We start from the raw sequence: 16,608 nt of genomic DNA, 5'->3' as shown, positions 1-16,608 counted from the left end.
CCTCAAACTAATATTATAAAACTTACTTCTATGAACAAAAATCATATCAATTCCTCCTCTTAAAATCAAACATTCTCTCTACCTTAAAGAGCCTCCCCTTAACCATCCCTTACTCGCGCGATTTCATTACGATATACCAAAGATCTGTATGATTTATATTTCCTTGGATTATTTCCTTCATTCATTTCTGTCGCATCCTATATCTTATTATGAGCTTTGATCGTATCTGTGTGATTGCCTACCTGTTTTTGGGCTTATTTGTATTATGATACAGCATCTATATTACTCATATCTTTGAAAATTTTAATATTATTGTCATTTTCTTTTTTATTTCTGTGTGCCTCTTTACATCAAATGAAAATTATATACTTCTATTGTAAAAGTAATTTATTTCGACTGCACGGTTGTAGCTGGGCAATTGCTTGCCGTGTAACGTGTAGTGTGTTCGATGTTCGATTGCCGCATGGAGCTACTCTTTATGTGATCTATAAATTGTGGTTTTGGGTATGAGTGGCATGTGCATGTGAACTTGTATGTTTGTAAACTTATCCACGATACAGGAGAAAATCCTTGGGAGGGGCAGTTTTTTTTAAAAAAAGGACAGATTATTTTATTTTAGTCTTGTTAGAAAAACATACCTCCTCTACCATGAAGTAGTTTAAATAATTATACATAAAAGTCAAGATTATACAGTCAAGACCTGGTAAAACCGATTCACTCATTCACCTGATCAATGAGTTAATAATAAATAAACAACCCTCACAATTATTGTAGGTTCATTAAATTCCAATAACACCATAACACTTAATGATAATTGAAAACAAAATGTCTGACAAAAGAATACCATCGACTTATGCTCATTCCCATGAAGCAAAAACAGGTGTTAAAGGGTTGTCTTTTGTCTAGTAGATACGTTAGTTATTAATGAATAGACATAATGGATTGGTGATTTTGCGTGTCAAATTGGGTGTAAGTTAAGGAATGTGGAATTTTGGGGATTGGACTGTTACGAATTAGGATATGGGACAAAGTTTTAAACTTATTAACGACTGAATAGTTTTTACATAATGATAATTGCTTTCTATGTTCTCTGACAATATTTATTTTTAATTTATGAATGATCTGTACCTATACGGTACTGTTTTTGTTTTAAGATCACGTAGGTATTGGATTGTTCTTTTATATTTTATTTATTTATTTAAATATGCTTTATTGTACACATTTAAGTAGCCTAGGTGACATACATTTTAAATAATATGCGTATATTGAGCGATCTTATCACCCAATGTTTTAATTATGATTATAGACAAATCTCTATTAGCAAATAATTAACCACTGGTTCTTTAGTTTGATAATAAAACGTATGACAAAAAAATCCAATGAATTCTCAGTAGGAACGCCTTTGTCTCAATCCTATACCTGGTGAGTAAGTAAAAGATTAATGGAAATGGAAGAAGCAAAGACATGTAAGTGTGTGACATTTGGCTTTCCATTGTCTTCGCGTCTTCACCTAGCTTTGTGGTACAAGAAGGAGGTGTCTACGTTGTGGACTTCTAATTAAGTTTCTTATAGAAATGTAGTATTTAATACACAATAGTATGCAAGAAATTGTGTCAATCGAGCTAGAAAAAGCCGGTAGAACCAGATGCAACACTGACGCTAATAAGGATCACCAGACATGAGGATCTCACCCAAGAAAAATAAGCAAACACAAATAGCTTTATGTCATATAAAAAATAATAATTCTTGCTTCTTTTATATCCACAATTTGAGTAAGGCGTCTCCCCAATTAATTCATACTAAGCGAATATTAAGCGCGTTGAGTTCACCTCTCGAAAATCCGAGCGAGTGACACCACTCACTTTTTTCATAAATAAAGAAAAAAAGATTAACGTTAAAAAGTCAAAAAAATCCGCCATCCACTTCGAGTTAATGATACGGCACGCTGAGTGGAGAGAAACAAAGGTTTGGCTGATGCTTACACCGTACTGTAACTAAGACTTAATCCTTGCAACACTAGTCTATATTTGATTCGTTAAATATTGTTTAGGATAATTTTTCATAGTTCTCAGTAAGGGTAGACTGGGTACTACGTGCAGTCACCATAGAAATATTTTTGAATCTGACGGATCAAACCTTCAAGAAAAGAGCATACTCTTTTTTAAAAGGCCTGTAACGCAACTGTGACTCTTCTGGAGTTGCGGGTATCCATGGGCGGCGCTGATCGCTGACCATCTATTCCATAAAAAATGCATTTAATAAAACTTAAAAAATGTAAATTGAAAATTATGATATCCTCTTAAAGAAAAAATTACACTGTCAAGCCAAACAAACTCATTAAATTTTTCTATTTACTGATTTCAATTATTTGTTTATTTCTGCATACCTTCTAAAAACAATACTAAATTCAAGGCTACTTTCAATATGAGAAAAACCAAAATTAAAATTACAACAACACAAAAAATATCCACCATCGCCACTCAGTCCGGTGTGACACAAACCCTCTAAGACTTAAGGTTTTGCGCTTGAGACCCCGCTAGACATGTCTCGATTTTTTCTTCTCTATTTTCGATCCGCTTCCCGAAGGTTTTCGAAAGCGTCTGGCGTTCCACTTCAGGGTATGACTTCAAGGCTCCTGTGGACTGCGACAGCTTTGTGTTTCCTTTTTGCCTGGTCCCGGCATGAATATTTATGGGTGTGAAACATCTTTTGATCGTTTTGGATCTATTATGGTATTAGGTGTTGCTGTTTCTTTTATTACGGTTTTGGTTTTGTACCTGGTTGGTTGTTTTTCGTTAATTTTATTGGGTTATATATGATTAATGATATTTATTTTTGCAAATAGGTTACAATGTAACTCTTTTACACATTAATCTCTTAAATTACTAGATGAGGCCGAACTAGATGACTACGTTTTTTTATATTTTCCACTTCAATTATTTGGGTACTATCTTGTAAAAAACTAGCATGTGTTACAAACTGCGCATAATTTAAAAGACAGAATGACGGTATTAGGAAAGTCAGTATCAGTCCTTGAAGAATTGCTTCCACACGATATAGGATGTGATGTGAAATTTCGTCAGTTCATTTTTATTTCTACGTACAAAAATTGTAACAAACACTGTAGTCCCACCAGAAATTTGATTCCTAATCCTAAACCCCTAATTAAAAATTCAATGCAATCCAAAAATTCATTTCGTCATATCTCCTCATCCACCAACTTTCTCATCTACCCTTCAAAATAAGTATTAAAAGAAAATGCCATCCCATTGTAAGACCCACTTATACACAGAGCAATCATCTGAGACACGAAGCAAAGGTAAAAGATAAAAAGAAAAGATATAGGGGTAAACAGTAAAAGAAAAGGAATGGAAGACTTTTGAGGGATGAAATGGATGTAAAAGACGTGAGAGGTCATTACTGTGTGGCAGATTTCAAAGATTATAATGCATTTTTCGCAGAGACACATAAAGAATATTTAACACGTTGGCTGCCATGGGGGTCAAAATGACCGGCGCTAGCGGAGGATTCGCCTTCAACAGATTTTTGTTGGCAGCCAAAGTGTTAACCGACAATAATCCTAAAAGGTATCAACATGTAAAGCTATGAATGAAATGTATGAGGCGATAATAGAGTTGAACGATTAGAGCCATTCATTACATTGTAATTGAAAAGATGTTTCTATCATATTGCCAAATGAGTTACTTATTTACCGCTTACACATGTAACTGCTTGACGAAGAACTCGGCTAGTTTCAAGCCATGCTAGAGGCTCATATTCATGTACAGCATTATGTCTGTCTGACTGTCGCATTGCTATTGGCGTGAGTAAGCCGAATACATAATAATTATTTTAGTCTAGTTCAGGAACATTTTCAAAGAGGGCGTGTTTCAGAATTTAAGAACGACATGAATACACTCATAATAATTGTGACAGTAACCATTACAAAATAAACTTCCCTGAACATACTTGAGATATTTTAAATCTCTTTTCTAAAGAAACCATTCTTGATACCTTTCTTCCTTAAACACAAAGACGATACGACAAACCCTCGAAAATCACAATTGTCGTTGAAATCCTATCTCCGAAAAAGAGTAATTTACTTATGAATATTAATACCGATGATGCGAAAATAAAAAGAAGGCTGAAGGGTCTGAACACGACTCACAAAAAGCAAGGAGGGCCCTTCAGTGTAATCCAAAATGCGAAAACACATTAGACGGATGACGGAACACAAAAAGATATAGAAATTGTTCAAGTAATTTTATGCACGTTTTAATATTTCTAAGTGGAAAAGGTCCCAAGTTTTTGGAGACGTTTTTCTAAGGACCCTGTTTAGTTAAGCTTGTGTAGATCCTTCTCGGTTGATTTGATGAACTGTGAAGGAAATTTTGTGGTTTATTTATTAGAATGATGTACAACATAAGATGTGATATTAATATGTTTTCTGCACAGCATTTCATTGTTGAAGGGAGCGGTTTACGCTGTCTTATTAGGAGGAATATTTTGATCAAGACGTAATGTTACCCCTTTTATCCCAGAAACGGTAGGCAGAGGTGCACGTACATATAACGGCATGCAATGCCACTGTACAATTTACTAGGTACTATACTGGGCACAATCCAGACTCCGAGCTACTACTGGGTAATTTTCGAAAAACCGACAAGTCTAGTGTCTAGTAATATATTGCCCGGCCCAGGAATCAAATCCGAGACCTCTTGGCCGGCAGCCGCACTTGCCAAGTTGACGTAAATATCCATAAAAGCCAGGGTAAGCAAAGTAAATTAAGTTTTATAAAAGGATTAAGTGACTATTGAGTTTTATATGAGCAACATTTAAACACACAACAAAAGCTTACCTGTCTTCACACAAACTATCAGGTGTTCTAAGTAATTTCTATAATACTTTTACACCACCATCTATATTTACAATAAAGGTATATGTCCAAGTCCCCCACTGTGATTCAGTAGTGACGAGAATAGCCGCGTGTAATACAATAATATCTACGTTTGTTTTGTTCTGTCCGTGCAGTGTGAACTGGCCTAAATTATAACGCCATGCTATACTTAGTGTGAAGTACTTTATAGGTCACTGACTTGGTTATAGTATTGTTGTTTTTGTAGGTTTTTGAGTGACATGATTATCTTGTCTTTATATGAACTAGCGAAAACTGAGTGATAAAGTCAAAGTCGAAGCATTTATTTCAATTAATCCTTAATTAGGCACTTTTGAAACGTCATATTAAATTGTCCGTCAGTGAAGCTTGTTCCAAAGTGTAGCTTCGAATGGAAATGGAAAGATAAAATAATTAGGAATTGCACAGAGACATAACGATGATATACCTTTTTTTGATAATGGGGGACGATGATATATCTAAGTACCATCTGGCTTGAACATTTTGTTTTGTCATTTATTTATCCGCATCTAATAACTGAGATCGGTTTAGTTACACTTGCTTTAAATGAATATCGTTAGCATCTAAGTTTATAGAACATACCAAACAATTTCTGATTTCTTTGCCCATTGCCTTTCTTAGCGAATGAGTAAATACTTACTTGGACGTTTGTCTAATTAATTATATCGTCTTTAAAGAAATGACCATTGTGAAGTTATCTTATATTAAATTATTATTCACATACTCCAATATTGGATAAAACATACTCATCTAAATAATGAACCTTATAAACCAAGCATTTATGAATGGCCAACACTCTTGCCACCAACCATAGCCAATGTTGGTGCATTTTAAGCATGTACTAAAACCGGGCGTGTTGTTACAGTTGGTTAAGATTTGCACCAGTTTATTGCTATACAAAACACAAGTATGGCTATATTTGTAGCCAACAAGGTCATACGTTTTATACTGGTGTAGTTGGAATAGAAATTACTGTGGATTTTGTTTTAATTTCAATTTTAACCGACATTAAAAGAAGGTTTAGGAATTCTCAATGTATGTCTAACTTGATTTATGAACATTCAAGCCTAATAAGTTCTAAAAATAATTTACATAGTAGCATATTAATACAGACTAATATTCGACAATGAGCTTTAGAGAATTCTGTTCTAAGCACAATTTTAACCCATGCTTTGGTACGAATAGGTCGCTTCCACCACCACGGCCTCACAGAAAACCGACGTGAAACAACGCTTGCGTTGTATTTCGGAGTGTGATTCCCTTCCCAATCTTCCCTATCCCCGATTCCCCAACAATCCTTAAATTCCTATCCCGGCAACGCACTTGTAACGCGTTGGCGATTGCTTACCATCAGGTTACCGGCTTATACAATAAAAAACAAACTGTTATACAATATTGAACCAAAAATTAAGATATCCTCCTCTAACCTCTTTCTGACAACATTGTCGAACCACTACAATACCATTCCTTGCAAAATCACTCACGATTACTCTCACAATATCCAAAAGTAATTCGAAGTAACATAACCCCACTTGGAACCCCCCATTGAAACGTCAACCAATAAAAAGCAGATTTATTCATCACTCAATTGCTAAGGCTATCGTTAATTTTATTTGAGCATTACTTTTTGACTCATCCATTCTCTTTCACACTGGGCTAATAAAACTCATCGCTCGTCGGCTGACTAAGCAATAATGTTGGCACTAAATACTACAATAATGTACAGTTTTACGTTTACTTTAAGTGTTAAGCTAAAGTGAGATTAAATGGGGATTTTTTGTTTTGGTTTCTGTTTGGTGTTGAAATAGTTAGGTAGCAGCGTGGCGCGTTGCTGTGAACTGCCTAGTGGGTTACCCGAGCTCCGGCTCGGAAAGCAGAATTAGGAACGGGGTGGTTTTTTGCCAGTAAGAATCTGGAACTCTCTTTCGCCTCACCCAAGGCGGGAGGAGTAATTGTATGATTCTCCCCGCTTAAAAAAAGAAAACGTGTATTACGTTCAGTTTTCCATTCAAGCGTTCGGTGGTGACTTGGAAACTTATATTGCCTAGTCTATGTCATTACCTAGTTCCTTTGTTATCTAAAGATTCAACAACATAAATATATTAATTATTACATAAACAAATTGGGAAAAATGTACAAAGTGAACCACCACCAAGCACCAAGTTACATAATTTGTATGTCTATAATAATATTAATTTAAGTGTCTTTCGAATTTTCCTTTACAAAAGAAAAGATACATTTGATGCTCAATAGTATAACTTGTGATTTAATCATTTCTATCAATTCTACTGTTATTACACGGCTAATACTACCATTAGCAGCTCTTAATTTTAAACTTATCGTAACTTCACCATCAAACTACAGTAGAACAAGGAAGAGTTATTAGAATATATAAATCATCCCACAATTTCTGTCAACCACTGACCTGGATCTGTCAAATAAACTAAGTTTATCGAAATGCAGCTTGTAAACCAACTATTTACAGAACAACGATTGCTCAATATTTGGAACGATACGATTAAAGTTCCCTAGTGTTGTTTGTTTTGGTATGAATTTTATATTTGTTCGCTAACTTTTCAATGTGGTTTCGCTCGAGTTTTTATGGATATCGTCACACCTTGTATTCCCGAAGGGGTGTGCAGAGGTGCGTGCTGCAGCACATAAGGCCACTGTACAATGTAGACTCACTTTGCATCCATTTCTATGAAAAGTAACTAAGAAATATTCGAAAAACCGAAAAAAGCTAATTTTGGTCTGGAATTGTAAATGGAAGTCTAGTGCAGGTTTAAAAGACGAGAAAAAAATGTTTGAAGCGTAGGAGGAGTACGATATTTGCCGGGTCAGCGAGTGATAAAATAATTACAAATTGAAACAGAGAGAGATATTCACTAACTAAACAATAAAGCCAGTATCATAATTGTTTATTGAATATCCTACCTTATACATACATAAACACAGATGAATTTATTTTAATCGCGTTATGCTTAGTTTGGCGATAAGCCAACTAAAGTCCATTGAAAGTATAAAATATGACCTGACTTTGTTTATTTTTGATTTTCAGTTATGAAATCTGAAAATACTGAAACCACTTTACTATATTATTTATGAAGTTTCAATGTAAATAGTGATAAATTCAATATGAATGCGAAGTTCATTATTGTGGTTCAGGTTTGTTTTGAGCGTAAATTTTGGTCTAGGAACATGATTTGAATAGGTAGTTATAGGGTAGAATAAATCTTTTCATCTTCATTTTGCATTCATAAAAGAAATCAAAAAACGATTAAAAGTAATTATGAGATATTAAAGAAACTTATTAATATACATAAACAAACAAAATATTTAATTACGGTATGTAGATATATGAATAGACAAAAGTTGCGAAATGCATAGAAATTTCTAAGGTTCCCTGTGGGAAAACGACAAAGTCCCAAGTTCCAAGTCTGGTCTAGGCTAGTGTAAACAAAGCGTTAAGACACATTCAAGACTAAACTAAACATTATGCAACACGGTTCCTTTAAACAAAGTTAATTACAAAACTTCATACACTTTAAACTTGATAACAAGAAACAGTCCCAAGCGCCTGACAGTTTTTAATAGCAAGTTGCTGCGCGTATGCAACATTTATTTTTTCATCAGGCGCTATGTTCTTTAGTAGTTTTCTGACAGTGTTTACTAACGTATTTTTTAGTAGCTTCCTTCGTTGATACATATTTGAGTAATTGATCCTTTTAATCGATAATAATTATTTCAAGTAGAAAAATTATATAACCAACTCAAAATAATTACAATAGGTAACTTAATCATTCATTCATAATAAACAAAAATAAACAGCATATAAATTCAACGTTGCAATTATTGAAATCTAAAATAAACTATTATAAAACGCAATAATTATATAACATAACATAACAATATACTACGAGTTTACTATAACAACAACATAGTACATTATATATAAATAGGTCCATATACATACTTAAACCAATGAATCATATAACAAAACAAAGACTACACTGAACACGTGCCGTTTTTACAAAAACATCTATTTTTGTTACCAATACTTATTTCGTTTTTATTAATGCGCAATAAACTGTAATTGTCAATTGATTTTATAACTTAATTAGTACAATTTAGATGTTTAATTGGCTTGTTAATATGATATATTATGATTTATTCAGTGAGGGTATTGACCTATGTGCGGCTAAAATGTAATTAGTTCAAAGTAATAAATATTTAATTTCATTGTGTTCAGGGATTGGTCGTGTGTCAGGCGATTAATCTAGGCTAGATTGGCAGGTCATGTTTATCATAAATCTGGATTATTAACCGTCATTAACCGCACATTATTAAATTTTAGCTGTATAGGTATGTCCTAGTTTCATAGGTTTAACATCAAAATATGATTAAGATGTACGAGTAAATACCGATATTAAAAACCTTTCAAATCTGTTCTCTCATCCAATGTATTCCCTCATTTGTATTTAATTATGAATCAGTTAAAGTATTTTATGGACATTGGACACGCTATCGTTCAAACAGGGCGTTAAAAAGATTTTCTCTTTCCTATTTTTTGGCACTAGTTCACCACAAGCTCTCAAAACCTGCTGCATTCCTAATCTTAATAGTTAGAATCAGTAGATACAACCATGAAAACTCTGAAACACTACAGTCTAGCGCCTCCCAGATACATATGAACAACAGTCTGGCGAAATAAATGAGGAGAAATCATTAAAGGAAAAGAAAGTAATTCACTCACCTCATCTAAAATATCTCTATCGCACTCAGCATCACTCATTTCATCAGGAGTCACTCCATCAGCAACATCCGTTCCTCCCTTATCCCTCCAATGCTTCTCACTGGTCATCGAAAAGCTGAACGTCCTCTCTCGCCTAGGACTTAGAAGCACTCCAGCTGGGGTCCTAGGACTTCCATAGCCGAAGATGTCCAGGTTCCTAGTGGTAAATAGGTCGTTGGTTCTGTCAGATCTTGGTGCGAAGACATCGTCCTCTAGGTCAGAATCGAGGGTTAGAGTGAGAGGGGGTGATGATGCTGATCGGCGACACTGCTGGGTTTGGGGCGTTGGTTGAGGGATGTCCGATTCGGAGTATGGACGTTCTGTGAACAAAATGTTTTTGGTTAGTAGCTGAAGTGATAGATTTTATAAGTATGAATCAAAAAGAAGTGTCCAACAGACTTGTTCGTCAACTGGCGAGTGTCAAACTCGCGTGTTCATCAATAGCGCAGGTTTCTTTTAATTTTGCAGTTATATTAGACCATAATAACCACTCGCGAGTTTGACACTCGCCAGTTGACGAACGAGTCGTCCAACACACCGTTAGCGTACCGAAATGTGTGTGATTTGGTTTCATCGTAAAATCTTATTAGATAACAGATAAGACATTGGACATTGTGGTTTTGATGAAAAGTGTGGATGAAGCTTAAATGTCCTAAAACAATGGTTGCAATGTCCATTGACAAGCTTGCCAATTCAATAAGGAATGAAACAAATTCCCAACTTGCGGTCAACTATCATTGATTCCACAAACACGCGAATACTTTGCAAGCTTCATCCATATATAGACATGGACTTTATAAACAAAACTCCGTTCGAATTGACTCGCAAAGAATTTCTCCTTTACCTTTTTCGTTGACACATTAAAGAATAAAACTATTATAATTAAACGAAGCCTATCTCTGTAAAGCAGACTATTAAAGTAAAAAGAACATTAAATGCAATATCTCTTGTTATAAATCAAAATGTTTATTAGCAATATCGCCTACGTTGCGGCGCGTAATGTTCACGTGGGTTGACTCTGGGCAACTTTTGGGCGTTTTATTTTTAGCGAGGTCCCCGACTTTGAGGTCTCTGTTCTTTTAGGTTTGTCTAGTCTTTTTTTGTTCTTGTATCGTCTACGGGTGGCTAGTGTGGGTCAGTGGTCGGTCTGTAGACCCTTTTTTGCGGGCAATTAATGATTTTTGATTCGTTTTGCTTCTAGAGTCCGCAAGTGGGTCCTTATTTTTTTTGTGTTTTTATTCGATTTTGATGTTCCCTCCAAAGCAATATAGACATTTTTTGGGTAAGCCTGCCACAAACACACTGCAACTCCTGTGCACCAGGATCTACAGTAGATACATCCATGAAAACACCGGAACTCTGAAGTCTGGCGCGACCCAGGGACATGAATCTTGGATCCCGCAACGAAAATAAATCACAAAAAATAACATATTATTAGAGGAGAAGAAAAGAACAGACAACATGGACAATAAGCTCTTATACTGTTAGATTTTACCGAGTTTATCATAGGGTGTGGGTCTTATTAGACCGAACTAATATATACAACTAACTATATGGTGTCCTAAAATACCCGTCTGTCTTTTCATTTCACAGCAAACAGGAATCGTAAAGCTCCTACCATTTCAGAAGAGACAATGACAACTCAGAATTTACAACTTCTTACTTAAATGTAGGGAATATGTTATTTTCTCCAAAAACAATTGTGGTAATTTTGTAACATAACGTCTCTTTGTTCGTCTGTGTGGTCGAAACAATAGGGTTTTGACCACAGAAATGTGCAGTAGCTAATGATTTTGTTGTTCAATAACTTTTTTATGTGTGGTCCGTATAGATATGGAGCTGGTCCAAATGGAAGAAAGTATGAGTTAGGTAAAGACTTGCACGTAAATGTTGCTGTGATTGATTTTCAATTTTATTGTTTTGTAATAAAGATTAAGTTTGAGAAATTAAACATATCGATGAAACCCTCTGTACATGAGGTGGTCACAGTTTTGCCCAAGTAAAGCATTGAATTCAGAAATCTATTATACATAACTAACTATATATAACTAACTACATAATTTAAGAACCTGAAGCTAAACTGTGGTAATTACTCATATTCAACACTTTTTGTCAAACTTAAAGATTGGTTCCGAAACAACTTGATTGTTCCTGTTCCATAAATAATCATTAATTTCAACGATTATCAAATCCAAATCCATCAATCGTACAGAAAAATATCAAAAGGATATCATTATTAAATTAACTTTTCAAAGATGATGAATATTCAAAGATGAAATTAAAAACAAAAAGAATTTCTTAATCGCTGTACCGCAGTCAATTAATTTGATTATTAAATGGATCTTGGTACGTATTGGATACAATATGCTTGAGGGCTTATTCTGATGTGCTTATGTTGAGACTAATGTTTTAAATAACATTTCATCTGCCATATTTCTGAGTGCTAGCAAGGCCAATGTTGAGAAAATGTAAAGAATCTGATGCAATATTTTCTCCTACAATATCTTCAATTAGGAAAATGGAATGACATATTGAAATGGTCTAATTAAACGATGTCACTTAAGTTGTAACCAGTCTGAATTCGACGAAGACAAGGGTAAAAACTAGTAGCTAATTCTCAGCTAAGTGACGAGACGATTGGTTTCGTCATCATTTGACAGGAACAAACGGTGACGTAGCAAAACTTGTACAAAAGAATACCAACCATCTTTTATTTGCAGTCAAAATACATAGGATTGTTTAAAAAATATACAAACCATCTTTTATTTGCAGTCAAAATAGGATTGTTTATGAATAACACGGTTAGTCCGTACACCAACAAAATGGCTATACTTAATCAACATCGCAAAAAGCTAGATCCAATCATTGGAAACGTTGGCAACAATTCATCACCTCAGGTAGCATTTATATTATAGCTTTTATTTGACCTTATTTTAGAACAAAACAAAGCCATGACAGAACAAAGAAAAGCAATTTGTTATCAACAATATCGATGTAGAGGTACCAGGCAAACAGGAGCGACGAAGAAGTAATATACAAAATATATAAGAAACACGAATTAATAAAATCTTGGGTCCGTCCGCGAGCGAAACCCGTTTTCATGACACACGTGCAGCGAGCGACCGGTGGGGGAATGAGATGGAGATAGATATAGCTGTCCTACTTTAATGCAACGGTAAGAATAGTATGGATCTTGTTAGTTTGAAATATTGTTTGTGTGTCTGAGAATGGAAGTTGTGCTTCGTTTGAGAAAACTTTGGTGACGTTGTGACGTTGCGCTGTAGTCAGTGAAAAAGTAGAACAACTATGTTTGATGCACTTTTATTTAAGGGGCAAAATCATCCAATGACTTTTCCTGTCTTGGGCGAGGCAAGATTTTAAAATATAAATAAAGAACTATCTGGGTACACACACTTTCTATAATAGCTAGGTGGAGTGGATGATATCTGCAAACTAGCTGGCCATGGTTGAATAAAAAAGACTGAAGATCAAGCTCGGTATCATGTTATTGGACACGCTTATGATCCACACTAATCCAACACAATGCACAAATAGGCAAGTCAGTATTTTTTGTCTAATACGTGTGTTAGATGCGTAACACAGGTGTCCCTGGCTTACGCCTATTTACAATATAACAGATATTGGTAGTACACTACCTGGTCCCAATATTTTACACATAGGTTTTGAAAAAAATAAGCCGATCGCTTGGTCGTCGTATGCTCAACTTTTGTGAGGTGTAAAGTTTTGGTCCTTTGAGTTTGTGTTAGGAAAAGTGATTTGTGTTGTAGCTATTGATGGTAAAATAGCATGTTGTTTTTTAGATAGTGAAAGGTTTCAGTTGTTGTCTTTTAAAATTTTCATAAATATGAACCCTTTGCTCTACGTCTGTACTGTTTTGATATTAGGAAGCAAATTTGGTCCTTTGAGTAAAATTATTATTCTAATACAAAATAAAAAAATGTTCTAAAAAATAATCTGCGCCTTTAAAAAAGCAGCCCATCATTATCCAAACCGCGTTGACAATTGCTTAACCTCGTCTAACACCCACATTTAATATTACACTTAAAGACAATAATTATTTGTCTACAAACAAGTAATACTTGTTTTTAGAACGACTTAAGCTGTGGTTTCACTGTGACGACTTTGACGGCCGATAGTGTATCGATACTTGATTTATGTCTGTCGTAAAACTGACCGTTTTATTGGCTTCGCCGTTTGATGCTACTTCTATGTTTACTTTTGAACAAAGTATTATAGACGTTTTAAATGTTTTTATTTCACCGCAAGATTGTCTGAACTTTGCAGTGTTAAAGGTTTTGGTGGGAATTCTTTAGACTGTTGTTTATTTATTTCGTTCAATTGAAATCGTATACTCACAATATGCTTTAAAAATTTTACACGATTGCATACTTACTTTATACTACTTAGGATTAAGGCTAAGGCTAATTGCTACAGCAATATTGGTCAACAATATTGGTCAACAGTTCCACTGGTCACTAAATGATTGTTTGGTTAACAGTTATTAAAAAATTAAAAAAACAGTAATTGTTATTAGTAAATGCATATTTACAGTAATTCTTAAGCTGGATTACACGATACAAGCAAAACCTTGCAACTTTTTCAAACGCAAGTGCTACCAGTTCTACAATTAGTCGTCTTAATGAAAACCCCCCTTACTGACGACCGAGGACTTGCTCAAACCCAACATTAAGCGTTTCTAGCGAACGTTCTTAACTGTCATTAGTAAGAATTACACACGAATTAGCGAATTTATTTACCGCAAGACCAAACGAGTGATGAAATTAGAACCATTCGTTTGGACGTGCTGAGATTTGCTTTTTTTTTGTAATAACAACACTGATTATGCTGGGTTCATGATTATTGGAGTAGCAATCTGTTATTATGTATGGAACTAGCTATGTGTTGCTTCGTGGTTATAGCCACGTGCTCCGTCAAATGTGTTGAGAATAGTAAGGTATTCTGTCAATAGCGTTGTACAACAAAATTGATATTAGATGTTTTTTTTTTATGTAAAAAGCCGGTAATCAAGACGATGGATAACCTGGTGGTAAGCAATTGCCACCACCCATGGACATTTGACACACTAGAGGCGTTACAAGTGCGTTGCCGGCGTTTTGGGGGTTAGGAATTTAAGGAATGTTGGGGAATCGGGGTTTGGGAAGATTAGGAAGGGGGGTAATTGGGTCTCCGGTAACCTCATTCACACAACGAAACACAACGCAAGCTTTGTTTCACGTGGGTTTTCTGTAAGGCCGTGGTATCACTCCAGTGGAGCCGGTCTATTCGTGCCGAAGCATGGCTCTCCTGGATTCCTTCTTTATAAAGAAAAAAAAAAAACATCATAATTTACATGACCAACAAACAAATTCATTTAAATCGATTGAAAAGCAGACTATTAGTAGATCTTGTCACGAAACATCCAACGATCACTATATAACGAACATCAACAGATATTCCCACAAAATCGAGTTTCAATTCCACACACCACTGATCAGTGATGAAAACATTTGTCAGTCTCAAAAACTGTTTTGCTTTAAACCCACGACGACTTTGTTCCAACAGGTCTGACAATAGTTTAAAAGGATTATATCAATGGACTCTATGACTGGACACAAATGACCATCAACAAGTTCAATGATTAATCGTTTGATGATTTTGAATTTAGTCACTTTTAAGTTAGGGTTCAGAATGATTGAAATGTTAATTTTGTTTTTTGGGAGTGATTTGTTTACTGGTATGGGCATTTAACTGGAAGCTGGAGGTTACCAACCGCTTATAGGTTAAGTGACGATTTTCAATTCGTTTGATGACTCTTCTTATTTTGATAAAACATTGACCCACATTAGGATTTTCTACTGTGTCGTGGGTGCGTTTACAAACATACAAATTCACATATACAAGACAACCAGACCCGGAACAACAATCTGTGGATCACACAATGAGTTGCTCCGTGCGGGAATCGAACCCACGACGCGTTGCACGGCAGCCAGTTGACCAGCCACCGCGTCAACTGTGCAGTCAAATCTCTGTTAGAATTGTGTCCGAAATTAGTTTCGGCTAGAGTACTTTTTCAACGCTTTCTGCAATATTTTAAGAATTAAATCAGTAAAAAATCGAGTAATAACAGATCTATCAACTATAATAACTTCTCTAAGATCTCAAACGGTTTTAAAAGACACAGAAATCCCTAAGGCGAAAGCAATCACCCATGAAATGGTTAGCGGACCACAGACAGAAGTTGGTGCGACCAGTCAACTGCATGCACCTCTTCAAATCACTGTAATCACAGAAACCAGTTCCTTTAACAGTTATATCGGAGCATAGGATTAAGTACTTAACAATAATTATTAGGTATAATGAACAATTTCTTGTAGGAAAGGTATTGCGTGTAATTTTTGTAACGTATCTACTATCTTGAGCAATTGGTTTGCTAGATGTATTTTTTTCTACTATAATATTTCGTTGGTTTTTTCTTTAGGAATAAATTCAGCTACTAAACAGAATTGATATTTGAATGGTGGACAGTTTTAAGTTTTCAAATTAAATAATTCGTATACGACAACGAATTTGGATATTGACACTTTTTCATTTAGAAGCAATAGTGCCAATGACATGACGGTAACGGTATTTAGTCCTTCAAGTATAGTGCAGGAGATGGCAACGATAATCCAATAAAACGATTTATACCAACCGCAATAGTTCTAAGGCTGAAACCTCATAATCACCAATTACACTCCTTGTGGCTACCTCTAACTGTGCATCAATAGAAACAGAAGCGGCCTAGTAAAGAAGGCAAAGACAGATTGCTCAGAATTACACCTAGCCTTATGGTATAATACCAGAACATGCACCAAACCATTTCCTCACAATTAAATAT

The 16,608-nt window shown here is 35.1% G+C and overlaps 1 protein-coding gene across 1 annotated transcript in view; it reads right to left on the bottom strand.

Annotated features, from left to right (window-relative positions):
- LOC118277931 (uncharacterized) overlaps window positions 1-16,608 on the bottom strand; it is a 111,348-nt gene that overhangs the window by 13,814 nt on the left and 80,926 nt on the right. The window contains exon 2 of the mRNA XM_035596953.2: window positions 9,672-10,030. Within this exon, the coding sequence (XP_035452846.2) occupies window positions 9,672-10,030 (359 nt within the window). The remainder of the gene's footprint in view (window positions 1-9,671; window positions 10,031-16,608) is intronic.

Source organism: Spodoptera frugiperda, chromosome 18 (genome assembly GCF_023101765.2).
Source record: "Spodoptera frugiperda isolate SF20-4 chromosome 18, AGI-APGP_CSIRO_Sfru_2.0, whole genome shotgun sequence".
NCBI classification, from domain to species: Eukaryota; Metazoa; Arthropoda; class Insecta; order Lepidoptera; family Noctuidae; genus Spodoptera; species Spodoptera frugiperda.
This window is presented reverse-complemented; position numbering and strand designations above follow the sequence as displayed.